The sequence below is a fragment of the Bombus pascuorum genome, chromosome 14 (genome assembly GCF_905332965.1).
Source record: "Bombus pascuorum chromosome 14, iyBomPasc1.1, whole genome shotgun sequence".
NCBI lineage: Eukaryota > Metazoa > Arthropoda > Insecta > Hymenoptera > Apidae > Bombus > Bombus pascuorum.
In genome coordinates, this window is record NC_083501.1 from 1866935 (window position 1) to 1893872 (window position 26938).

Below are 26938 nucleotides of genomic sequence, written 5' to 3' on the forward strand. Positions count from 1 at the left end.
CTCGACGTGCCACGATTCTGTCTCCCACGGCACGTAGCGTCACCGAGCCTAGCCGAGGCGTAAGTAATTTGCGTTCGGACGAACCACAAGCCGCCACAGCCAGCTCTCGATCCGGGACAATAAAGTCCACGGCCGTTCCGTGGGTGTACGGAAAGCCTTGTGTTGGTGTGTTTCAACGTGGCGCAATCGCGGATGAAGACAATCGCGATTCCATGAAACGCGTCGGACACCAAGCGTGCACGTTCGACCGCGGAACCGTGAGGTTCGTCTGAGGTTGCGGCCTCTTAATTTTTCAATAATCGAGTTCCCGGGAAGTCGTCCCACTTTGTCGGTTTCTATGGATTCGCGTTAGCCGCCTCGTGTTTTTCCGAGACGACGCGTTTTAGGTTCGAGCTTGATCTCTTCTAGTTTTAATCGCAGGTATCGGCTTTTCCCCATGCGAAATTTATAACGCTGCGAGCCTTTCGATAAATTCAATTAAAAGTTATACGTGAAATATAATTAAAATCATTTAGAATTTTTCTAAATATTTATTTAACGAACTTCCCAAATCCCCCTTTTCTCTACAAATTCCATGGTAATCCTTCCTCCCGTTTCAGTAGCAGCTTGTCAATTTTCGATTAAACGACGATTAAATCGCTCCATTCGTTTAATGTTCAATCAATCATGTACCGCGTTTTGAAATGTCTTTCGAAACAAACTGAAACCGCTTCTCTTCGCTCGCGCCTAACAAAACGTTACGTATTACAATCTCTAATCCAATATATAATGCTATAAAGACACTGCACTTCGCGTTACTCGAACCTCGTGACACGTATAATAAATACACGGCGATATCATTTTTCCTGCGAAGTAGCACGCGTCTCGTGGAATATTCAAAAGTAGCATAGCGTGTGTTTTCGTCGCGTCGTTTCTTATTAAGGATTACCGACAGTGAGAATAGCACATGGAAACTATTTGGGAGGAAGTTGAAAAGCTCTTTTGCACCTCTCGCGCTCGCGCGAGAAGATCGTTCGACTACGCGCGACAAGTGGCAATGTGCACGCTGCTAACGACGCGTTTGCATCTTGTTGCAGGAAAACATCTCGACCCCGGAGCCAGCCGACATATCCGAGGAGGATCACTACTCAAGTAAGCAAAACCTTTCATTACCCGTACACTCGTGGACCTTGTTGTTCTTCCATTCGTGTCAGAGGCGATCAGAACGCGAGACGAGGTTTTTAACGTCACGCTCTTGCTATACACGCGTTCCCGAAGTCGTAGAAAAAATTATTTAACAGAGGAGAATAAACCTTTTGTTCGTATTCTTTAATTATAATACGAATAGACGAATCGGGATAGAAGTTTGCAAGTTTCGAAAATAATTACCGATCTCAAGTAGCATTCGATACGTTTAAAGTAATTTCGTGATTCCATAAAATATCAGAATATACATTTATCGCAACGTTCGAATCATACAGCGAATCTCAATGCATGTGTTTCATGTCCAATTAAATGCGTTTCCCTTCTCCTATGACTCTACTGTTCACCCTTACGTAATTTTGTCCCCTTTCTTGTACATTAAATATGTATGAAGCAATCTACAAATGATACATAACCATCCTAAATCCAAGCACGATAATTCTTCGCTATACGTAATATATCCGATCCATTTTTTTTTTTTTTTATTTTCGTACACATTTTTACCATTGACCAATTGCGTTCCAGACAAAATTGTTCAAATGATCGCAACATAATCACGCGGACGAAATATTAAAAAACGCCATAATATACAACGAAACGATATAACAAATACTCGTTTATTTTCGCTAAATCACTTTGCTGCGCAATTCCATTTTGGAAGGATTCATAACTTTCTAAAAGAACGTACAACTCTTCCAAACTTCCATTCATCGATGCATCCATACTCGCGAACCTTTGGAACATTCTCCGCGACCATACTCGCACCTAGACCGTCGTACGATTTTTCTGCGTGATCAAATGTCTTCCAAAAAAGACGCAAGACAGTTGCGTAAAGGTGGGATTTTCTGGAAGCGAGCATCTGGACGTACGGCACTTGACTCTTTCGACTAGATGGAACGTCGGTGTCGTTCACGATAAAACCGATCGCGATGCGTTAGGCCGAAGCGATGGATCTTTGAATCAGAAGAATTCAGGAACAAGATCGTTCGATTTGACCGTCGTATCGTCCTATTTTGGAAATTCTTCGTGAGAAATTTTAATTGCTTAATTTCGGAATTAAATTTCTATCGAGATACGACCAAGTGTGAGATTCGATCGATCAAAATGCGATCAGTCTAAAGTTATCCTTTTCTTCTCGTAACAGATGATGATTTTAGAAAATCCCCCTCTCCCCCCTGAACGCATTCATGAAAACGCGTTCACTATTTCTGCGATCGGGCGTCCGCTCGGAGATCGACGAACTCCAGCAGGGGAATCGCTCAATTTTACGTTCGTTGTCCCCTGGACGGGGTCAGGTCGCGGCCGTTTCGAGAATCTGACCCAAATCCTACGGTGGTGGCGTCGCGTTTCTGCATTATTGAACGGACTGAATGATTTAGACGTCACACCGTCCCCGTCAGCCGCCAACTTTATCCGGCTGCTAATAAATCTCTCTCGCTCTCTCGCTCCGTATGCTTTCGTTCTGGCGCGACTCGAGTACCCTTCTACGTGTCACTGCTAATTCTCCCGCTTGAACGAATCGACGCTGCAACTGGAGGGAAATGTGGAGTGCAGCGAGCTACTCAGCCGATCATGGTTTCGTGGCAGAGACCGATCATGGGGTGCCAATATCGATTCTCATCGGGCGACGTGCTTCGATTTGCACTGCGACTTACTTTGTCTACGTTTCGCTCGTCGTATTTTCCTTTTCCACTTCTTTTTCGTTTCGTTTCAGTTGGTTCCTTTTTATTGCTGGATGGGTTAATTAATCCTTAACTGCTGACGCGCGATGGAGATATATTTAAATGTTGAGAATAAAATTAACTTGGAAGCGATAGTTAAGGATTAGAGAGAAACGCGATAAAGTAGCGAAGAAGAGTAATTTCGATTATGCACATCGATCGTCTTTGAATTTATATCACTTCTATGCGATTGATTCATCAACTTGAAAAAGTTTTAACGTTTAGAGCATGGTTTCTCAACGAGTCATTAGCAACGTGTCTTTCAAATCGGCAGATCGTTTTTATATCGTTTATACATTTTATTATTACGCATAAATACGATTCTGCGTTTTAAGTAATTGTAAGTCATTAACGATTGAGTAATGATGCCTGAATAACAGCAATTTATTTCATACCGACTGTTTTTCTCTAGAATCGGATATCCATATTCTCTACTACTAATGGCAAAAACGGAGGTGATAATTGAAATTGTTTTTCAATCCTCGCTTTGCCAGGCAACGATGTGTCGTTCTTTAACAAATTACAACTTTTATTCTATAATATTTATGATTTTATATCGTATAAAGGAAATTCAGGTAGCGAGTGTTACGAACTCGTTAATGCGAAAGCAGGCGGACTTTGCTTACACGTTGTATTCTTGAGAGTTTAGCGCCTGTGGTTGGTCGAAGCGTCAGTTTCGTACAATCCGAGTAAATGATATTTCTAAGCTGTGCGATCGCGGTTTTAGGTAAAAGGGGCGTGGCGAATATTTTTCGTCGCTAGGGCGAGGTGAATTAAAAATCTTGATACGTTAGTTTTACCATTGTTGTCGGCAGCTGTGAAACTTGTTACGCTAGGACTCAGTAGTTGCCTACCATCGAAGATCTACCAAAGCGATACAGTGGAACCAAATTTCTTTTTAAAAGTTCACCATAGGCGAAGAAACTTTTCCCAGGGCACGAAAGAGATAATTTTAATCCAACCTAAAGGGATACACAGAAACGTATGCCAAGAATCATGTATGCAAATCTATACGAATCTTTGAAGTTCCCATTAATTCAAGCAATTTTTTCTCAACGTGTTCTTCAAAGGTTGCATGAATATACAGGATCCGGCAATAACGACAGCCCAATCTTGCATCGGCTGGTCTTTTTTTCTGCGAAAACTAAGTCTAAACTTTGGAATAATCTCTCTTCGTACAGGGCTTCATTTTCGAGGAGGTCGAGATTGGGTATTTAAAACGGCAAAGGCTCGGACTAAATGAATTTTAAACAATTGAACATTGCAAACGAATTGGTCGAAATTCAAATGACCATGGCACGTTGGTAAGACTCTCTTTGAAATACGTTTTTCGTTTCTGCGTAAAGATTGCCAACGAATAGTATGAAAATAACCTTCAAAAAGCAGATCTCTGGATATTCGATAATCCGCGGTGTTCTTCGATTCTGCCTGAAGTTTCTCGAAGAATCAACGATAGCGTAATTTTTATTGAAAGAAATACCGACTTCTTTGAATGCGCACGAGTGTTCATAATTATGCAGCAGTAGAATATTTTTCATCGCATATACATATGTCATCGTAGGTCAAGAATATGAATTCTGCTTAGGGGCATACAGCCAGATGTCCGTAGAATCGAAACGAGATTGATAATATTTTTTACGATCATGCACGGCGTTGTTACAGTTCGTTACATTGGCAATGATACAAATTAAAATAGAAACATATTTCTACGAAGAACCGCACTTAGCTTGCACTTAAGTGCACGCGTACTTGTACAAATCTGAATCGATTTTCTCGAAAACGAAGCCTTATACGTGACCCGTGGCTGCACTGTCACTGTCGATGCATTCTCTATAGCGATTATCGCATTCGGTGTAAAATGTGTCTGACTATAGACTACAGGCAATCCACTGTCACTCGTTCGCCCCCACTCTTCCGTTTCCCCTGCCTTCTGCTCGTAGATCGAGTGCGTTCGCTCATAGGTTCCTATATTTTTCAGTTTGTAAACTGTTCCGGGAATTATTTCTACGAACATTGCTCGGTTTAATAGAATTTTTCAAGATGCGCGTCTACGCTCCATTAATCGTACTACGAATAGGTATACTTGAGCTTCGTTCGTCTAGAAAATTCACATCATTTTGTGGAGAGCTTAAGCGACTGCTATTTTTTGCGTTTCAGTAATTTGTAATTCTTCTTCCAAGTATTCCTCTTCGAGGAAAACAATTCTTCATCCGCTCCTACTTTCCGATGAGGGTCTATACTCCACGTCAATATGCGAAAACATAAAAAAAAAAAAAAATGCATAATTTTACTATACAAGTCGTTAATCAGTTTATAGACGTCATTGTAAACGCGTGTCTAACGATTTTATTGAAATAACGATCGATTCGAACGATGGAGGCTCGAGCGTGTAAGAGGAACTTTTTCAAAAACGCGTTGGTAAAAGCGAGCCGATTCATCCGCGTCACGAACGAGCTACGTATTTATTAGCATGTACCGACACTTCAACCTCGTAATCTCGTTACCGCGGCCTCTTACATAAAAGAACGGGATACACTCGCGTCTCACGCGCGATGACGCTGCCTCGCGGTTCCGAGAATCGACCGATTAATCAGACGAGGATCTTCGCACCGACACCGTGGCGTCCTCCTTCGATCACGATGCCGCGGCATTTCGATCAGATGAAATTGTACGTAGCACGTTCCCGATCTCCTAGGATCTTCGACTCGCGCTACGCGATGCTATACGCGATGTTACGTGATAGATGTAACCGAGTGTTTACGTCTCGTCGTTACTTCTACCTTCGTATTTACTTTGGACCATTATGAAAGTGATTCGACGAGTGAAAAATCGCGATCTAATAGATTTACGTCGCCAATTTTCAACGTTCGTACGCAAGTGGTCTCGCGATTAATCTTTCAATATGGAAATGAAACATTTGTAGTCACAATTTTCAAACGACTCGTATCGAACGAATTCTTTTCGAAGCTTGTTCCGTCGAGAGCGATCATCGAGTCTTATTGTTCGAGATTCGTGTTACGAGGCTCTCTTCAGGCTTCGTTAACCACATGCAAACTTTCCTCCTGTGTTCCAAGTTTGAACGCGACTCGAACCGACGCGACACACGCGGCAACCAAAAAGGTGATCAAATTCCAAGTATTAGGATGTTGCGCGAACTTGGCGTTTACGTAAACAAATTTTCAAAGTGATATCCATCGGCGGCGATAGACTTGTCCGAAACGATCAACCGTGAGCTGTCACCGTGACGTTCTCCTTATAAAGATTATAGGAAAATGACAGTTCCGTGTAATTTAATTAAATTACACGGTGATAACGTAACGTTCCAAGTTTTACACGCTTCGAACGAAAGCTTGTCGATTGGTTGATTATACGCAGTCGTTGTACGTGATTGTATTCAATTTTGTTTCTATACACAATGATTTTTAGATAAATGAAACGCGGTGAAATCTACAATGGCAGGCAGAACCGGATTAATTGTATTTAATCTGATTTCGGGCTGATTAATTAAACGGAATTGCATTTGAAACATTTATATCATCACATTTTATTGTAATTACGAAGTATGATGTATATATTCGATACGCGAAACGTGGATCGTCGATTTAGCGAATTTTATAGTCTAACTCTCGAAGATTTAACGTGTTGGAACTTAATTCGTTTTAATATATTCGTACTGGCATTAACATATCCATTTCGGTTAAATCTAAGTGTTTTAATTCTTATTTTACGGTTATTCCATTTTCCAAATATGATTTCAGACTTGGGTAAAACGACGAGGTTGGCTGTGCCAAAAATGCTTCGACGAATGATTTCTCGTTGTAACTTGTTGCAGCGCAATCTGTCTTCGAGCGTAAGGGAATCTTTACTCGTACGAGACGACGAGAGATCGATAAGCGCGTGCACGATCGAGATGGGGCTCGTACTTATTGGGCATGAGGTTTTAATTGACACTCGACGAACTCACTGTCGCCTTTCTGCGTCGCGTTTACCACGCTTCTGCTGTGCTTTCTCTTCTATCTGTACCACTTACATGACACTTTTTCTTCCAGAGTTTCCATACAGCATATTAAAGAGCAAGAGTTAAGCATTTTTAAGGCTCGTCGTGACCTGTGAGAGAGAACTACCGATCGACGGTGACCGCTCTATGTATCTAAAATTTCTTATTAGAATCGTTCGTACGAAATTTCTCATAAAAACTTGTCTATATTAAACTCTACAAGATTATCGATAACTTTTACCGCCGTCCATCAACGATTTCACGAGTCACGAAACTCGAATTCCAAATCGGCACTGCACCCAAATCCAATTAAAAAAGGGAGGACCAGGCGGAAAACGAAAAACGTCACGCATGAAATTGCTCGGAATGGTACGCATTGTTCCGAGAGTAAAAATATTCGACGAAACGCCTTCGCTGTTCGTCCAAACAGTATGTCCGTTCTTTGTTCGTGATTCGAAACGTTTGTGCGTCTACGTGTGTGTGTGTGTGCGCGCGTGTGTGTACCTGTTGACGCGATCGAACGAAAATCCTGAAAACGCGGCATCCATGCGCGATCGGTGACGAAACTGTTAACGTAGCTGCATTTTCGCGCGAATGAGCTCGGGAATTCGTCGAATGCCGGAGAATTTCGATGGTTGGACCTGTTGCATCGCAGAACCCGTTCGAAGGGATGGGAACGTCGATCGACCGAGAAACGAATCGACGTAGATGCCACTAAGGAATTCTCGCGCGAGAAAGACTTTGTTCAATGCTTAACACCTTCGCTGCTGATCGGATTTTCATTATTTACGGTGCTATACGCGTCGATTATTATGCAAACAAAATAGTTCTCCGAATCGTACAATTTTATAATTGTTTTTTGACCAGGAACATATCGTTGAGATTACTTCCGATGATAGCAGATTGAGTTCTTTTAATCACGCAGTTGGCAAAAATGATTATCGAGGATATTTCTGAAATATTTTCCATCTTAAATTAGAAATTAGCGTCGGACGTGTTAGGTTTCGCGTTCGAAGAAAGTGAGTTTGAAAGTCTGTTATGCGCATGTACATTCGGCGAATGACCAATTAGTAGTCTTCTATATAGGATGATAATACCGAGACTACATACTTTTCGAGTATAAGTATCCCGAGTCAAGCAATTTAATACATGCTGAAGTGGCGATAATCGTTGTTAGCGCGAAGAAAGTTTACGTACGTGGTTTATAATTTTTCATATTCCAAAGTATTTTAGAGAAACGCAGGGAATTACTTTAACGAGCATGGATGTAATTTAACTAACGTTTTAATTCGAGGCTACTAACGCTAAAATATATTTGCCAAAGATTCGACGTTGTATTTATAAATAAGTAATTTGTGTAAACGATACGAAGTAATTTGTGTTATTTTCATAGAGATTACAAAACAAATGATATTTTTAACAAGAGTTACAAGCATGCGTGACTGTCGATAACCGTTATCAGGAATATACGAAACGAAGGAGTTATCGATTACGCGATCATTAGCTCGTTTATTTTCATCGAAAGTAATTCATTGAAAATTTTCTCTGCTCTTAACTTTTTCGATCTTCGTTCAGACGCTAGAAGATAACGTCGACCTTAGGGCAATTTTTATTATCCATTAGTAAAGAAAAGTACAAGAGTCTTTAGATATTACGATTTTCACGGATATTCCTCCGCGAAAGACCAAAAAGGAAAGACAAAACGAACTATACGATATTTCCCAAAGGTTACCCAAATAATTAAACTCGATGTGAAACGCAAATCAAAGCATCGAATAAATCACCATGTTAAAATTCTCCATCGAGTATTAAACGATCATAGAAACTACAGTATCACGATCCTTAACGATCTCGATCGTTCAAGCACCACGTCACAATCTAACAATCCCAATATATTATGTATGTTATATGCAAGTCGCACTACCAGAAAGGTCCGGTCTCCGGTCTGGCCTCGGCCGGGCCGGAAGTGGGCGCGAAAAATCCGACTCTCACCCCTCCATCGGCACCATTCACCGTGTTAATCATGCCCTGAGACCAATTGGCACTTTTAATTTCGGCAGGCGCGCTCATGAAAGACGCGGATAAGCTGAAGCTGATGCTGCTCGCTTGGAATTATAATCTTCAACAGCAGGCTCAGGCTCAGGCCCAGGCCCAGGCACAGGCTCAGGCCGCCAACGCGGCCCTCTCGCCAAATAACTCCTCGACAACCACGGCCACCACCGTTGGCACACCTGTCACCAGCCAATCGGCCATTTCCACGGCAAACAACACCATTAACAACTCCACACTTACAGGTAACACCTTATTTCATCGACCGCGAACGACCGACCGCGAGCTTCCCGCAGTTTCCACGTTTTTTTTTTTTTTTTTTTTTTTAACAAAGAATTAAGACGATCGTTTCTTCCATGTGACCGTGGATCGCGAGTAACGAAACAGTACAGAGGTTTTTTTATTTGCTTGAAAGATCGGTTGCTGCGACGTCGGTAGACATTTGAAGTTTTTCAACCGGGGTCGATATATTTTTTTTTCCTTTCGCTTTTCTTTCTCGATGGGAAGACTAAAAAGGACTTCGAGAATTTGATAACGTGTGTTGTTTATCAGCATGAATATAGGAAGTTGGTATTTTCGTATAGTATATCTTGTTTGGTTGGTAATATTGTTGCAATATTTCGTTGACATTAGTAGTTGTTATATGTACTTTGTGGTTGGTATGGAGTGTTTCTTCTTTCTTTTTTCTTTGTAATTTGGATATCTGTTTGAATCGTATTGATTCGCTTGCGAGAGGGAGGGGGACGGGGGCGGGAGGAAAGGCAAGCGTTTAACGTAGTGTACTCGTGGTACGGTTAAACAATTTTTAGTTCGAGGAATTTTCGTCGGAGCGATTCGTCTTAAAAACGATGGGAACGATACAAGGATATCCTTTGAAATAACGTTACGCGGTATATAAAGGAAGAAAGGCTTGATTCCACTTTGATGACGAAACGCTGGACGCAGGCTGAAAAGGATCTCGCGGCAACGACGGCATAAACATGGAGACTTCAATGCTCGAGTTTCGCGTCCTTCTGCGGCGGCCAGTGAATTGCAGGTTTCGCGGGGCCAAGGTGTACCGGCTATTTAGCTCGCGCGAGTTTTGTCGTGGTGGCTGACGTGACTAATGGATTGTCGGGCCGTGACGTGCCGCGCAGGAAATTCAGACTGCGCCTTCTTTGGCCCGCGAAACAGAGCCGTTTCGAAGGCGACATACTTCTCTCTGTTAATCGACCGTGATTAACGCCGCTAATTAACCGTGCTTCATTTCTCATGTCACCCACGCGTGGCCCGTTGTATCGCGCGGTACGTACTTACGCGATGAGGAAATTCGCTTTTGTCATTCGGTTTTCAACCTTACATAGAATGCTCGCCGGAGACGAAGAACGATCATTTTGCGGTTTTACATCGTGGAAAAAGATTTAGTACTTTTGCGAATATCAACATCACTTACGGTCGTATTCCTTTACTTTACCCGTGATCGCGCATTCGATGATAAATCGTAGAGCGAAGGAAAATCTTCAAATATCAACGAAACGTAATAACAATTAGACTTTGCATCAACACGGTCGAACGATTCGCAGTACTCGCAAATCCCTAGCGTCGTTCGGCGAGCAGAAATAAATCGCGGATATTCGGGAACGCAGGAGTACTTAGAGATATAGAATGCACGGGAACGTTGAAGAAAATGCCTCGATCAGCCGTGGACGGGGATTGGAATCGTTCGTTGGAATATTTTCGCGCTGGGAATCGTCTCGGGCTCGTGTCGCTTTATCGTCTGACGGAATCGCTCGACTAATGCTGCAATGTTACGAAGATTCATGCATGGGATTACGCGGATCGATCGGTTGACGTTTTATGTTGGATTATTTCGGGAACTTTCGTTGTCTGGAAAATCGCGACACAGAAGAGAGAACGATGTTACCTTGCAACGTAAAAATGAAATTTAATTACGATTAAACGATTTTACAGCCCGATAGATGGATTCTAGTTCTTCAATTTTTATATTTCACGTTTTTCTCCGAATTGGCTAAATCGTGAGATTCTAAGTTTTTAATTTCCGATTGTTAATAGCACGAAAACAGCGCTACGTTTAAAATCGGTTTCGATACAAGGTCGCGACAACTCACGTTTATTAATGGAACTAATTTTATCGTTATCCGAATGCACGGTACGGCACGTGTGCGTATTTTTTTAAATAACACCTATTTAACGTATCAGTTATTTCAAACGCTGCAGTACGTAAGCAACTATTTCTTATCTTCCATTCAAGGTGGTAAGAATCGATACAAGCGAACAAGCATTAAAGCCATTCGGATACACGAGTACATAGTGATCTTATCATATCAGACATCGGATACCCGGTTTCTTTCTCGCAAGAACGAATCGATTCAGATACGCGACTGCGTGCCGACGTTACTCTTTACCGTCGAATTAGACATTGAACTCCAAAGCAGTCCTTTCTCTTTCCTCGCTACATCGATCTGAATCAATGAATGCATTCAATTGAATGTTGATCGTCGAGATTAATATCGAAGGATCTCTTTCTCTTTCTCCGCGATTATTCATTTAGATAAGCGACTCTACAATAAGGTTTAAATCTTCATAGTCGAATTAAGTATACATTAGGCATCAAAGCGATGAATCAATTTCGTTCTGACAGCCGATTTGCAAGTATACATTGAGATTAATCGTACGATTAGCAACGAGCTTACCATCGGAATCTTTATTCTCTCTCGATTCATAAAACTTTCGTCATAACATTTTTTAATAAAATTAATTTCGGAATTTCGGAATCTTAAGCAGATCGCTTCGTCGTGTAATTGGCGAACGACGATATAACTCGTCATCCTGATTAATATCCACGCTCGTAATTGAGGTTGTCGTAGAACGGTAGCATTTTTAGGGCAACTCGGCCGTAGCGAAAGAGTTAAATCACGATGACATGCACACCACCTCCTGTCGGAGACCGAGCAGCCTTCCCTTCTCCTTTTTCGCCGTTGACTCGATGCCGAAGCGGTTCAGTTAGGCGAGGTTGCGGAAGGATAATTCACCGTTGCCCTCTGTCCCCTCCTCCGGGATCCTGGTCGGCGGCGGCCGTTTCGCAAAACTGGTTTCGAACCGGGCCTCCGCATCTCGGACCTGGTCATTGCGTAATGAACCAGCCCGACGAAGACGCGATGGTACGCGCGCAAACCGGAGGATCGTTCCACGCCTCCCCTTCTGCCTCTCTGCGCTCCTTTACCGGCGGCGGTGACCAGCGCGCGGATTCTGCGTTTCACGCGGGACAGCTCGTCGTCGTTCTCCTGTCCCCGGACGCGCGTTTCGCAAATCGATTTCGCGATAAACACGCGCGGCCGCCGTTTTACGATCGCCGCGGAAAATTTGCTGGGAAAATGGCGGACGATATTTTATACCGGTTTACTGGTGTTTCGCCCCGTTCCAGCGTCCCTCCCATCCCGCTTGTCGTTCACGCCGGTTTCAGCTCTGCCTCCGTCTCGTCCCGTCTCGCCTGGCTGCGTGCACAGGGTGTGTTAATTGAAATGTTTATCACGCTTTGGGAATTCCGAGGATTTCGAGTTTGTCTGATTTTTGAATTTCGTTCCTGCGATGTTAGATTGTTTCCGATAAAAACGAGAAACGTATTTTAATCGCGCATCTCTAGGTTTCTGCTTTTTGCGATGGCGAAGTGTACGAATCTTGGATTTGTCCTTCGCGACAGATGTTTCTACCGTGGCGACGCTCGTAACTTAAATACATCGACAAATCACCCGACTACTCGTTAACGTCCGGTCCCTGTACAAGCTTCGAACTACCGATAAAGCCATTAACGGCGAATAGAATTTCGAAACAGTAGCCGGTAAGATAAGTCGATTTTTTTTTCCTAATAAAAGTTCTCGTGGGCAACGATGTATCTTACGGATGAATTCTTCCAAGAAGGCTGCGCCTGTCATCCGACGTCGACAGAACAGCTTCGAGAGAAGAACGAATAAATCTTCGTCCTATCATCGTGTGGTTATCAGGATTTTCAATCAGTTAATACACTCCTGCTCAAGTTGTGCCTTAACGGTAAAGAATCTTTCCTCGACGATGTTTGCCAAAGAGAACGCGTACCTACTGCACGGTAGATGCCTGATGTCGTGCGATTACCAAACCTGATTTTGCATAGCAAAAGTGATTTTCTTCTACGACTGCTTTGTCTCTTCGTTAAATTACCGTTTGATATTCGTGAGAGTTGCCTCGCGATATATGGAAAATAGGCGAGGTAATAAATTTTTAAACGAACGCGCCTACGAAGTAGAATTTTTATCAAAAGTAGCCAGAAATGACTAGAGCTTTAGAGATACAAATACAATTGCTTGAGAAATATCGTTTAACGAACCGTTGCTCATAAATCGCCGAAAACTCTTGCCACCAAAGACGTCGGCCATCCGTACGAAGCAATTCCACGTTCTTTCGCGTGCTATTCGGCCAAAGAATTTATTAATGTCCCAGGAAAATGAATTCTCGCGAAACGTTGGACTGCCAACGCGAACACGAGGTCGAGGGAAGAAAAAAGGAACAAAAGTGCCGGTGCGGTATCAGGAATCTCGCGGAGGTGTGGGGAGACGCGCGGATTGTTCCGTCATCCTCGCAAATGTCACTGACCATTAAGGGAAGGTTCGTCCTTTCTTTCCTCCTTCTTTCTTTCGCTCTCTCCCTTTCTTTTTTCCTTTTTATATTTTTGTAGAAAGGTGAATTCTCGTCGGACGATTCAAAAGGCAGATAGCAGCCGCGCTTGCGAAACGAAAGTTCGCTCGTTGTATATTTTCCCGGCGATCTTTTCAACGCGATCGCGGCGCGGAATGGCGGGGCCTTTATCGGGAAATCGATTTTGCGAAATACTCGTAGGCGAACAGACGTTGGTCAGAAACACGGCCGCTCGTGACAAAGGATAGTCATGGCTGTTATGTAAATCTATTAATCGGCGAAAGAAATCTGTTTCCATGGTGTACGTTGTTTCTTTGGTTTTGTCTCCGTGGGAATAGAGATACGTCAGGTACGAACGATCGTAAAATTTCGAATCGATAGATGCGAGCAACGCATTGTCATTTTAATTTGTACTTATACTACTTACGACTAGACACTTCGTACGCGTGTTCTTGCTTCGATCGTACGATAAATATGAAATTTAAAATTTTCCACCGACTGTCTTTAAATTATGTACGAATATCTCCGGCTCGTAATAAAATTACAAGATACGAATTTCGTTCGTTCGGAGAAGAGCATACGGCTGTTGCGACATACGCTCCGTACAGAATTCTCTCTTTGCCACGGAAAAACGTCTTTTCGCGATTTTTCATCTTTCGAGCGAATATCGAGATTTTAGATCTCGTTGTTTCGCAGAACCTGCGGTCGGCGACGCGATAAAGAATCTTCGCTTTAATGGTTGGTGACATTTACGAAAGCGACGCGAAGTAACGCCTGTTGCGAGGCGAATCGTGTCCCCGGTGATTTTCTCGTATGGTTATTAGCTCGGTTGCCACGGATACTTTCTTTCTCTCGTCATGGCCGTACGTGTCGTCAGGCGATTTTCGGATAACGCGAATCTTGATAAGACTCTGTGCCAGCGAATCTGTTCGTATTTGCGTTTACCACGGAATTACGTGGACGCTACGAGTTTCAGAATGTATTATACTTGGTGATTCAAAGAATTTTAACGTGAAAATTGACGCGAAGAAATCGCGAAAGCGTAGGGATAATCTCTTTCTTCCTTTTTTCAAAAATAACAGTAGCTTCGAGTCGCAAAGAAGTTTCCAACAAGTTCGTAATTGAATTAGATTGCAAATAGTCTTATAATTGAAACAAGGCTATAATTCTGTCTAATTACGAAACGTCGCTAACTCGATCAATTGTATTCTCTCGTGCAGAAAATGATACTACAATTATGTATCGAGATATAATATCGGGGGAAGAGTGAAAGTCATCGCGTTTCGTTAAACGTTCATTAAAATATATAACGCCTCTATAAGTTAAAATAGAATGAAACATCTATCTATGGGACGACAACTGGTGCGAACATATCGGCACGAGATATGAAAATGATATTACGATTATGTACCGTCAGAGAAAGTGTTGCCAGACTACTTTGTATGCAGTAGGATTCGATGCTTGACAGTTTATAAGATAGTTCTAAACGACCGTGCACTTACTGCGGCGTCGGGCGAATGGCATCGGATCGATCGAACTGGAAATTTCTGAATTTCTGTAATCTAGCACATACAGATATTTTATCCGTCTAGATATATTATCGAAACAAGCCGATGGTCGAAATAAAATATTCAAGGAAAACAAGGATGGGTGGGCAAGCTGTTACTCCAAAATCGTTGAAAGAGAAAAATACCGATAGATTGCGAAAACAGGCGGACGAACCACGTATTCGCATTACGTTAATATAAAATTTTCCATCGGCAGAACCATGTAAAGCGTAAAGTAAAAGGACGAAAGATCCTTATCCCTACCCTTAGCCGAACGAACATCAACACCAACGCAACAAAGTCAGAACGAAACGCGTAAACGTCCGGCGGTTGGTGCGGTATCGCGGCAGCGACCATGCCGTTAAAATCCACGACATCCTCTCGGATTCAAGCCCCGGCGTGTTCCACGCTATATCCCAGGCAACATTCTAGCGTGTATCGTTGGCTGAACGAGATAAAACACACGCTGGCTCGGAGTTGGTTTGCCGGTATGTATTCATAGCTGGCCGGACGGGGCCGTGGGCGTGCGCCAGCTCGTCCGTGAATTTTGTTGCACGGCCACGCATGTAGCGGCTAGAAAAAGAGGAAGTCGCCTGGGCCGGGTATTAGTTTCCTTTTGCGGGAAGCGGTTGAAAGAATGAGGAGGACGAACTCTGCCGGGTGGGGTGGCGAGGCGACTGATTTCAGGTTCAGGACGGCCATTCGAGTTCAGGAACGGTGCTGCCTGGTGGGATTGGGATTGCTAACCGGCTTTCTAGCCGAGCCTAGGCCGGGTTCCCCTGGCCCCTCTGCTGCTTTTGCAACGCCGGCATCCGCTCGCCGCAGGCCAGAAACCCTCGATGCCTCGGTGTAAGCGTAGTACCGTACCCCGTATGCGCCGTATACCGTGCGTTGCTCCTATCCGCTGCACGTTGCGTGCGTATACCCGTACACGTACCAGTACCTATGTACATTCGGCTCAAACGACTCGCCAGCAGGACGAACACCGATGCTTCGATTCGTTTTGCACGCTTTTTCACCGACGGCAGTCGAGACGTGGAACGGGACGGGGGATGAAGCAATGGCTGGTTTTAGTAATTTTGTTTTGGGCCTGAAGCAGCTATTGACTATCGGAGAGGAGAGTTAATAAGAGGCAATGGCGAGGGTAATATTATATTACGTTTTCTTTGAAATAAATATCAAAACGAAACGTTGCATGGTGAGAGAATCAGGAAGTGAGAGTGAAACGATATTAGATACGCGATATTATATTAGAATTTTAGATACGCGAAATTATCTATTATTTACTACTTCTGTGCGTGGAATAGGAATATTCGTTCTCGGCAGAAATAAAAAATTATTCGTCACTTTGCGTCGTAGCGTGCCAAAGCAGATAAAATACAAACAACACACCGAGAGGGTGCAGCGTAAATTTCTTGAGTTCACGGCATATAGGTTGGGTTCGAGTAGGTCTCTTACTAATCGTAATTACAACCCTATTATGTTCTTGCTGAATCTGCGATTTCTTCGGTCAAAGAGCATCGTGGCGGATTTGTTATTCCTTTTGAAGATCATTAATAGCTTTATTCATTGTCCTCGACTCGCTGCGTTGTTAAAGTATGCCCTCATGAGATCATCTACGTTCACACGGACTTTTCTCCCACATCGGATAGCTATTTATCCTCGCTAGTTAATTCGCAGCCTGTAAATCGCATTTGTGATACTGCAAACTCATATTGCACTTGTTCAGACGTATTCGGTACTAGTATCTACGGCTTGGTAAATCCGATACACGTATGCTTTCGTTCTACGTTAACATTCTACGTTCGCAGTAACGCCAACTTACATCCGCTTATCGTCTCGATTAATAAAAATGATATATACATACACATGTACGTAAATGTAAAAAATATATCAAGGAAGCGTGGAACCGGACACGACTCTTCGATGTTCTTCCTTGAGTTACGAAACGAGCGATTTCCCTTCTCAAAATTATCTTCGATTTAATGGAACTTCAATTTCACCCTAAAAAGGCTGCAAACTCGGTCAAAAAATCGAGCAACGGTCTTTGTATCGCATCCGCCGCGAAATGTTTCTGCAACACAATCGAGCATGACCAAACTGGGAAATCGTTCCCTGACCCAGGACAAGGGGTGGGGAATAGGGAAGCCGTTCCGCTCAGCGCGTTCCTCGTGGCCACGAATTGTTTGAGCCGAGTGTACGGGCGCAAGAACCAAGGTGCAGCAACCTCGGAGCCGTTTCAGTCGTAGAGAAAGAGGGAAGGAGAGCCGATGTTGCGCCGCCTCCTGGACGAGGGTCCAGTTTCCTGGGTCGTCTACTCGCGCGTTCAGTTACTGGTTCTACCGGAATCTTCCTGGAAGCGGCATGCGTGGTTGCGTGCGCGCGATCGTTGAACGCGCGGCGCGGAATTAGAATCGGTAAGCGACTCGGGGTGGTCAACGATGAGCGACGCGGCGCCCGGCTTTCTACCAATGACATCGCCTTACGACGTAGACGCCACGCAAATCTCGAGTCGAACGGCTTCCGGGATGATGTCGCGTCCTGCAATTTGTCCCTCGGCTGAACGAGACGCAGACGGCATTGAAAACGCGATTATTTAGCCATTAATCTTGTTGTTTTCGACGCTCGTGGCAGCCAGTTTCATTGTGGAGCGACTGGTCAGACTACTCTGCTCGCACCGTCGAGCGCCTGGTCTAACTGTGTAAGTTTAGTATTGTGGTGGATTTTTTCTCTCGGTACAAGAGGGTTGGACTTCCTGTCCGATGACTTCTGCTCACGTTGCGCGCTGCTTCGTGGGAAACGCGGCAGAGAGTTTCTCGCCGATCGAAGCGTATGCGTTGTGCGAGTCTTTCGAGTCGAGTTCGAGTCGTCGAATGCGGAATTTGGTAGGCGATTAATTTTTTCCAGAGTAAAATTATCGAGGAATAATAAGTAGCTTTCTACGCGTGTAGCTACTTTAGCGAAATTGAAAAATCCATGCGATCTAAACATCCTTCGCAGACAATCACGCTTTCCTCCCAAACCTCGATTTTTGTTTTCCTAATGCAAAATCGATTATCGAGCAGGTAGAGTGGAAGAAGTGGACGAAGCCGAGGTAGCCTCTTTACGATTCCCCCGCGGCGCTCCCTACCCACGGATCCGCGTCGGTGTCGGTCGAGTTCGCGCGTGTAGCCTCTCTCGCCGCGCCGATCCGACTCGTACCTGTCCTCGGCAACATCCTCGTGAAAGCACCTTCGCCCGGTACGTTCTCTCCCGGGACCGCGGTGGCGTGCCTCTTTCTTACACCCGGTGGAAGGGATCTACTTAGACTTATTACGGGTTTTGGAAACAGGTCGGCCTTTTTGCACGGCGGAAAGGATACGTTCCTAAGAGACGCCTCGAGACAAGCCTGTAAATAGCGGTTGGTGCGGAGACAGAGGCCCGTATTCGGGACGCCGCGCTCCATGTTGCACGCGTACTCGCGCCAACTTGTCGACGATGTTCATTATTCGAACGAGCGCGGGTCGCGGACTGCAATTTTTCTCGACGGAACCCGATCGTTCGGAATAATACGGAGCCGTTAAAAGGCGAAGATGAGCCGTTTCGTTGCCTAAGAACGATTTTCTAATAGGCATCGCGACTTTACGCGGCTCGACGCTCCAACTTTGCCGAGCGAGTTTCTTCGGGAACCGTTAAGATATCCTGTTGTTAACGCGACGACAGTGTTCCGTTCTGTTATGTTTTATTCCCGTGGCCGTTTCGTTGGCAATTGGTTGAACTCGGCCGAGGAGTGATTATACCAGGAGCTACGAACCGAGATGCGATGGTTCGCGGCAGCGAAGAACTTTAGAAGAGTAATTTTGGTGTGTGAAGAGCCGTTCGTTAAGTTTATGGTTTTCTAGGTGGAGGATTGTTAGACAATGTGTGTTTTTAGTGGCGAGTTTACGAGGAACCGTCGAACGGGGTTCGATAAACGCAGATCTTTAATTTTCGTGCTACGATTTCTGCTTATAGCGTGTTGAGATTTTAAGGAATCGATTTATTTAATTAATAATAAAAAACTTTGCTAAATATCGCTCTATATATCTGATCTGATAGTCGTCCGTTGAAAGGAGAATTTATAACAAGTTCGTTTAACGACAAATGCCGATACGACTTTGGATAGTATTCTTGTTTGATCGTGCTAGTACAACTGAAATTATCACATCTCCATCGTAGACTTGAATAACTGTAATGCTAACAGCCCCGTTCTCAGATACGATGCATACGGTAGAGCGAGCCGGCTCGCTGTTCCTTCGATCGTCCTTAATCAGTGGCGTCACGCAATTCAAACGTAGCATCGTTATTATATTTATGCCATAAATACCACCCACATGCTCGTTGTCAGTTGGTTTATTTAACCGGTTAGTGTTTTCCAGTTTAACCGTGGGAAGAAAGGGGATCGTCCTTCTCTTCCGCGAACAGGAATTCAATTGAACAGGAACGCCCCATCAATCTTCCTCCAGTTAACAGCTTGTATTCCGCGTTTAAAGTCATCCGATGTATCTTTGAGATTTTCAAGCGTGTTTTACTCTGCGTAACAAAATCGAAGAAAACAGAATTAGCATGGTTGAACAACCGTGAACCACATATAGCACGATTGCTTTTTTAAACGTTACATCCTTCCTAACTCTGTATGCAAATTACATTATTTATATGCAAGCCTGATCTTTTTATTTGCAAGCTTCCAAAAAATATGGAAAAGTTGCATGATATCGATCGCATCGGCGCTAATATTCTATTCGAGTCGACATGCTATAAACGCGAAAGCTTTCCTCTCGACTCGATATTTTGTCCTTAATAATTCTCTTTGGCGCGATAATATTTTGCCAATCGCGTGATTCCGAACGAACGTCGTCCTAGTGATCTATCGCTTCGCGAGATCCCGAGAAACGGGAGAATCGAGGCTCGAAGGGAATTGCTAGATCGCCAGATGAGAACAAGTTCTACGGAAAACTGAGAGGTTATTTGAATTGTCTTCGCGGGTTGGCTAGGCGCAACAAGTTGACAGACGCCGTTCTAGATGCGGCGATAAAAACTTCACGGTTTAATGCCGAGCTACGCGACTGGTCGTTGATGTAAATGCGGAATTGGACGTTTCGTTTCACCGTTTCGCGTAATTCGTGAACGTCGGGCGAATTGTTTGATGGGAAGATTGACGACACAGGCATGGTTTTCGGCTTTTAGCACTTTAGTCGAACGTTTCGGGCCAATTACGTTCTTGCTTTTGAGCACAATTATGGTCGGGGTCAATTGGAATGCCTTTCTTCACAGAAGGATACGGCGGGCCAAGAATTCCTTCGTACTTGAAAACAAAACCAGAACGAAAACGAGTGCCTACGGCGCTGTTCTTTCTCCGTATGATCCGTGTGTTTGCTTTAAGTTTGATTTTCACTAGAAATAATTCCCATTCCTTTCCAAGATCTTACCTGGAAGCATTTCATCGCGGCGTAGCGAACATTCGGTGATTTATGGACAGGAACGTACCTCGGACTGCTTCAAACCCGTCATCGAACATCTAGCACCACCAAGTTCACGTGTTTCTCGAGTCACGTTCGAGGAGAAATTGACTCCTACTTTCCGCATTTCCCGCGTTTTCGACGATTTATGCGCTAAAATTCCGGAAGGTTTGAGGCAGACGAATCTACGATAACGACCAACCATCGTTTGTTCGAAATTGTCTTTCAGCGTAACGACTATGGCCAGCTAAAATTCGCGATCTATTCCACGCTAACCCCAGAACCTAAATCCCTCTATCCACCTTTCTATCCTCAGCGGATCAATGACCGATATAACGACGAATAACCACGCTCTTTTATCGATATTGCAGACTCGCGAAACGGGTCCTCGGATTTGGTAGATATGCCAGCCGGGACCGTTCCGAATTTGGGAGCGGTGGCAGGAGTCGGAGGCGAGGATATGGCATCCTTGTGGGCTTCTTACGCCATGGGACTAAAGAAGACACCGCCGCCAGCGTCCGCTGCCACGCCCTCGCGATCCGATCGCGATCGCGAGTCCAGTCCACCTGGAGAGGGAACGGGCAGCGCTCACGACGAAACGAGCAGCAGCGGTAACAAGGAGGACGAGGACGACGACGACGAGGATGCCGACGAGAGGTTGGATCCCAGACATCACGACCCAGAGCGCCAGAAGGCTTTCAACGTAAGTTCGCGATTTACGTAATTCCCTTCTGCCGGTCTTTATCCTTTTTCTTCTTATTTTGTTTCGGGGTGAAGACGAAACGCGAGGCTACCCTGTCGCACCGTGGCGACGTGATTAATGACGCGAGACGGAGTTGAGAGTAGGTTTCGTATCTGCTTTTTTTTCGAATCGAGGGTTGGCGAGAACGATGAATCTTTTGGCTACGTTCAGAGACGAAGAGCGACGCTGCGATTGGGATTTTGCGGACAAGAACGTAGTAACTGGGCCGCGATAAGTCACCTACCTTCGGAATTAACGTTTTCGCGCTTAATTTTTACGCGTGTTTTTCGACGCAGCAAAGGCGTTCCATTCCAAAGAATATCTCTAGCTTTTCCAAATATATAGTTGGAACGTTACATTCGCAAGACTATTCTTACGATTATGCAAAACACCATTACCGTAACACGCTGAAACCACCATTTTCCAAAGTCACTAGCACGATCATACGATCGATAGAGAAACTCTGTTCTTCGGTGTACGGCGCATCACCGGCGAACGATCGTTTTCGCGTAATTATCCGCGCTAAACGTCCGTAGGAACACCTGAAACCGTAACCCCGGAGCAGCGTCTGCCGTTACTACCGTATGCTGGAGCAGCAGGCCGCATTAAACCGGAAACGGCGAGTTTATTGCGGCTGGTATTAGCCGGGGTGCTCCGTAACCGCGTAAAAAGATACGAAATTGTTGTTCGCGCGTTCGCAACGGAAAGGCTGAGGCGGCGGGCGGGGGGAGGGTGTGTTCGAAATGAAAGCTAAACCAGACCGGTATTGGACTTTTTCGCCCCGAAAAAGCCGCAATTATCGTAAAGTTTTACGAAGGCAACGTCGCGGCGGCACGCAGCCTCCCTTCTGCCCTCGCGGAACCTGAAATCCAAGCGGGTCCCGCAGATGGCCGTGAGTCGGTCGGCTAGCCAGCGTCTCCTTAATTAATTACAATTAGTTTAATAGAGGGCCGCGGTACACGCTCCCACCATCGCAGAAATCCTTAATTCCTGCGCCGGCTAAGTTGTACGGGCTCGTTTAATTCATTCCGCGGCGGTCTGTCCGCGTCGCGTCTTTACAGATGTTCGTCAGGCTGTTCGTCGACGAGAACCTGGACCGTATCGTGCCGATCTCCAAGCAACCGAAGGAGAAGATACAAGCCATCATCGACAGTTGCACCAGGCAGTTCCCAGAATTCGCGGAGAGGGCCAGAAAGAGGATTAGAACGTACCTGAAAAGCTGTCGGAGAAACAAACGTGGCAGGGAAGGTGCACCCTGGGACGCGGTGAGTCCAAGTTTATTTTGTCGCGTGAGCTCAGTGAGAAACAATTTCGAGCGATACGGTGGGTGGGTAGGTATCTGAAGATGTAGTATCGGTAATCGGAAAGAAGACGAATATTGCTTATTTTAGTAACTTGCCGTGTTTCGCTATCGTAAAGATGTATTAGCGTCGGTGCGTCCTCGACTGTGTCGAACGTACGAAAATTGCACGGGAAAAATTCTCGAGGAACGTTCTCGACGCGGACCACGGAAGATCGGCCGCGAAGGCTCGCGAATTCCGGAGGTCTGAGTCAAGTTCGAGCTTTTCGGTATGCGACGATCACGTGACCGTGGGATTTCTTTTTAGGCGAGGCCCACTCCGGCACACTTGACCTCCGTACAGGCCGAGCAGATTTTGGCAACGGCATGCGAAAATGAGAGCGACAACGCTAAACGCATGAGACTCGGTCTGGAACCCGTCTCACAGCCCATGCCAACTCTTCCGGCCGCAACGGTGAGTAAAATTAGAATGAAAAGAGCACGATCGCGCTCGTCCACGCGGTTTCAACCTCTCTGCTTCGTGTTCTGCCTGTCGCGGTTTACGGTTCGTTCTCTTGACCGCTAACTTTTTTATTTCAACCTAAAGTGCCTGCTCGAAAATGAAGACTTTTCAAGGTTTCTGTTTTCCGTTTCAAATTATTAATTTAGCGACGAGGAGGGAAATAACGACGCAACGACCACAGCGATGATAATATCGCAAGATCGATTCTCGAAATATTCTGTATCACGTTTCGATATGTTAACGTCAGCGTAATTACGGTTATTGCATGTCAAAATCGAAAACTGGAAGAAACGATAACGTGTTTGCACTTTTGTTTTCTAATTCAATGCGCAAAGCAACGTAACTCGATACTATTTCACGACGATACAGTATCGTTTCAGCATAGGAAATGGGAAATTATGTACACATGTATCATCGTCAGCCTTCTCTATTGATGCTGATAAAACAAAAATCGTCGTGCGTTAGAGATGCTTGCCGAACCATCACGTGATTATTATATGATCCTAACAACGCTTTGCACGTGAATAGTATTGCAACAGCATCGGCACTCTATACTTTTTCTTCTAATTGATGCGTACGTTCCACTAAATTATCGAAGAAGTATCAATCTCTTCTATGAAATATATCGATCGTATGACATCACCTGACGTAACTTTCTAGCTGCGTATCTAGCTTTTCATTCTAGGAAAAGTAATAAATAATTTATATCGTTCAATACGTTTGTCGATAACCTCAAACGCTATTTTGTCGTAATTTTGACGTACGAGCGATCGAAAGTGCGATGCAAACAAAACCCGACCATTCAAATACGATACGACTGATAATATGCCACTTTCTTTTCCATTACGAATAGTTAACTACTCGCGAAGCGACGGACGATTTGTCAAAAGCGACGTCTTACCATTTTTAAAAACGGAAATGTGCGATCGAATACGAATATATTTCGCTAAAAGTGACCAAGTATAGGAGTGGAGATCGACGGTTCGCGACAGAGGATCCCGATCGTGTTGGTGACGCAACCGTGTACGATAAAGTTTTCCATGAAAGTAGCTCCGTCCATAAAATTATCGCGCGTCGAGATCCGAGAGAACGTCGCGCGGCTCCTGCGCAACGCTTCGGAGCGTGATACGTGAAACGAAGCTAGGATTGATATAGGTACACAGAGAGGCCGATGATAACCCCATGGGTCGCGCACCTCTCCCACTCTGATGCAACGCACACACGCTGACCACGTTCCACGCGTGGTCGTGTAACGACGGAAAAATCGAAATATTCTCTCTCTGTCTCTCTCTCTTTTTCTCTCTGCCAGGCCAGGAGTCGTCAACAAGCTACGGATAGCTCGATCGAAATTTTCACCGAGATTCCAGCCGTGAATAGCTTTCCCATGGTATGTTCGAAGAGCGGACGAAATACCATGTTCGAAATCGAAATTAGTCTTCGCGTAGCAGAGTTTGTTTTTGCGGCAACAAAGCTCTCCGGCTACGATCGATAAGCCAGTGAAACAGACTTTTCGCGATACTTCAACAAAATTAATTTTTTTAATAGACGACGCGACAACTCCAAACTTTCGCTTCTACGAACATAAACCGTTCTACGAACATAAAAAAAAAAAAAGAAATTATATCGTAGAGATCGTTGCGTTATCCAACACCGCGTATCGATGTTCTTTTCACAACGAAGAAATCACACGAGAGAAAGAGTTAACCTGAGGTTTGATTTTTGGTCGAAGCATCGCCGCTTCTTCTGGCTGTATTGTCTCAGATAAAAATCGAACGATACACATGTGTCAAAGGTGGTGATAACGAGCCCGAATCACCATCAGTCTCAGCTTTTTTTGCGTTAGTCATCGTCCCGCGTCCGTGACATCGTTTAAAAAGGGCCACGGCTGACTCGCTCCGCCTTCCGATCAAGAAAATCGCACATTCTCGTTCGTCCAACCGCCGTATTCCAGCATTTCAACGAATTACCTCGTCCCTTGGTCGTATAACTGTGTGACTGATGTTCTCTGCGGAGGCCGTCATCCGTTGGATCATGGCGGCGCAAAGCCAGCGACATCTATGCGGCGTTTACTCGGTAGTCGATGATGCCGCGAATTCAACACGAATTTCACAAGTTGCAAGAGTGCGCACAGCGAGTCATTTTGCAACCGGTATCGTTGGTTACCATGACACTGTTCTGTTCGTTCACCCTGCAACAAACGTAGAATCGCGCGACGTGTTCACCGTGTCGCGCGTCTAACGCGTGGGTGTCAGCAGCGTGTCACTGGCGCGCCTAATCCTCCCTTCTGCCCTCGTGAATATTACATACCTACTCTGGAGGATCCCTGCTCGGATCAGAGGCAAGAAGCTAGAACCATCGGAGTTTCTCGTCTCGAGGCTTATCTACTTTGAAAATCCCTAGCGAGGAGGAGCAAGATAGCGTGGCAGCTTGGCGAGGAGCAGAGAGGGAGGTCGGAGAGACCGATAACCTCTGCGGCGACCTAAACCTAACCCATTAAGGAGAAGACCGGGGTTCGTGTACGGACGCGGCTATCTGCCGTGGCCACCTATATAATTGACGTCAACGCACACTGCTCGCCTTTCATAAAAACACCTCCCTACATCCGTTCTCCTCTCTCTTGACGATTTCATTCCTCCGTGCACGCCTGTGTGATCACGTTCTTCTCCCTTACCCCTCCCGCGGTACGCGCCCCTCTGCTGTCTCTCTACGCCGCTCTTTCTTTCTTTCCTTCTTTCTTTCCTTCTTTCTTTCTTTCTTTCTTTCCTTTCCTTTCCTTTCCTTTCCTCGGTTCTGTTTCTCCCCTTTCTTTCGCCACTAGCACGCCTCTCTTTCCACGAATTAATTTCCTTGGCCACGAGAGAGAGCTTACTCACGCCTCGACGTCCCTGTCCGCCACATCTGGCCGCCTCTCGATCTCGTTGCTCCCGTCCCTCCGCGCCTTTTTTGCCACCGTTTTTCGCCGATCCGTCCGAACCGTTCTCGCGCCAGGTGACCCAACCCCGGGCTGTCTGCCCGACCAGAAGGATGATCGTGTCGCGGGTTCATCCGGCAGATCGACGATCGGTGGTCCGTTGATTCGGCCATCGCTGGCAACACGTGGTGTTTTGGTGACACGGTGTATCATCGAGTTTCAAGGATAATCCGGTTCAGGAGGCCATGGTGTGCTTGTCAGTGACGAGTTGCAAGTGACTTTGCGAACATCTTCTCGTCGAGAAACGACCAGTGTGCGTCCGTCACGATGCATCGGAACGAGCAAGTGCAGGAAACATTGGCGAGTTGACGGTGACGACAAAGAAGCGGACTAGAGAACGAGGGACAAACATGAGGAAAAAGAACCTAAGAGTGATGCACAAGCAGGTGTACGATCGCGTGCAGGTCCAGCAGGTACGAAGGAAGTTTACGGCCACGTGCTTCCATGTTTTATTCTCGAAAGGAGACGTCGCGTCCGATCGATTTTCGCGTACTCTCCGCGCCAAACCGATTCTCAATCGCCACTGGCGAAAACTGGGTCAGAATGCTTAAAAATGTGGAGCGTCGGATAATGGTTTCTCATGCGTTGGGGGTGGAGGGGCGTCCAAGAGAGGAGGGATACAGCCAATCAGCAGAGGCAACAAAATGTAACGATTATGGTCCATTTATCGAGCGATCCAAAAGTCGTGCCCCGTCTCAGACACGAATAGACTCGATTGCGATCAATTTACGTGCGAGTCGAGCTTGTTCGCTGAATTACGGATTCGCCACGACCGGCAACCT

At 45.2% G+C, this 26938-nt stretch overlaps 1 protein-coding gene across 2 annotated transcripts in view; it reads left to right on the forward strand.

Moving 5' to 3' along the window:
• LOC132914052 (nucleolar protein 4-like) overlaps positions 1-26938 on the forward strand; it is a 96532-nt gene that overhangs the window by 60931 nt on the left and 8663 nt on the right. For both annotated transcript variants that reach the window (XM_060972843.1, XM_060972844.1), the window contains exons 2-6: positions 1077-1131; positions 8961-9194; positions 21013-21344; positions 22445-22648; positions 22991-23137. In XM_060972843.1, the coding sequence (XP_060828826.1) occupies positions 1077-1131; positions 8961-9194; positions 21013-21344; positions 22445-22648; positions 22991-23137 (972 nt within the window). The remainder of the gene's footprint in view (positions 1-1076; positions 1132-8960; positions 9195-21012; positions 21345-22444; positions 22649-22990; positions 23138-26938) is intronic.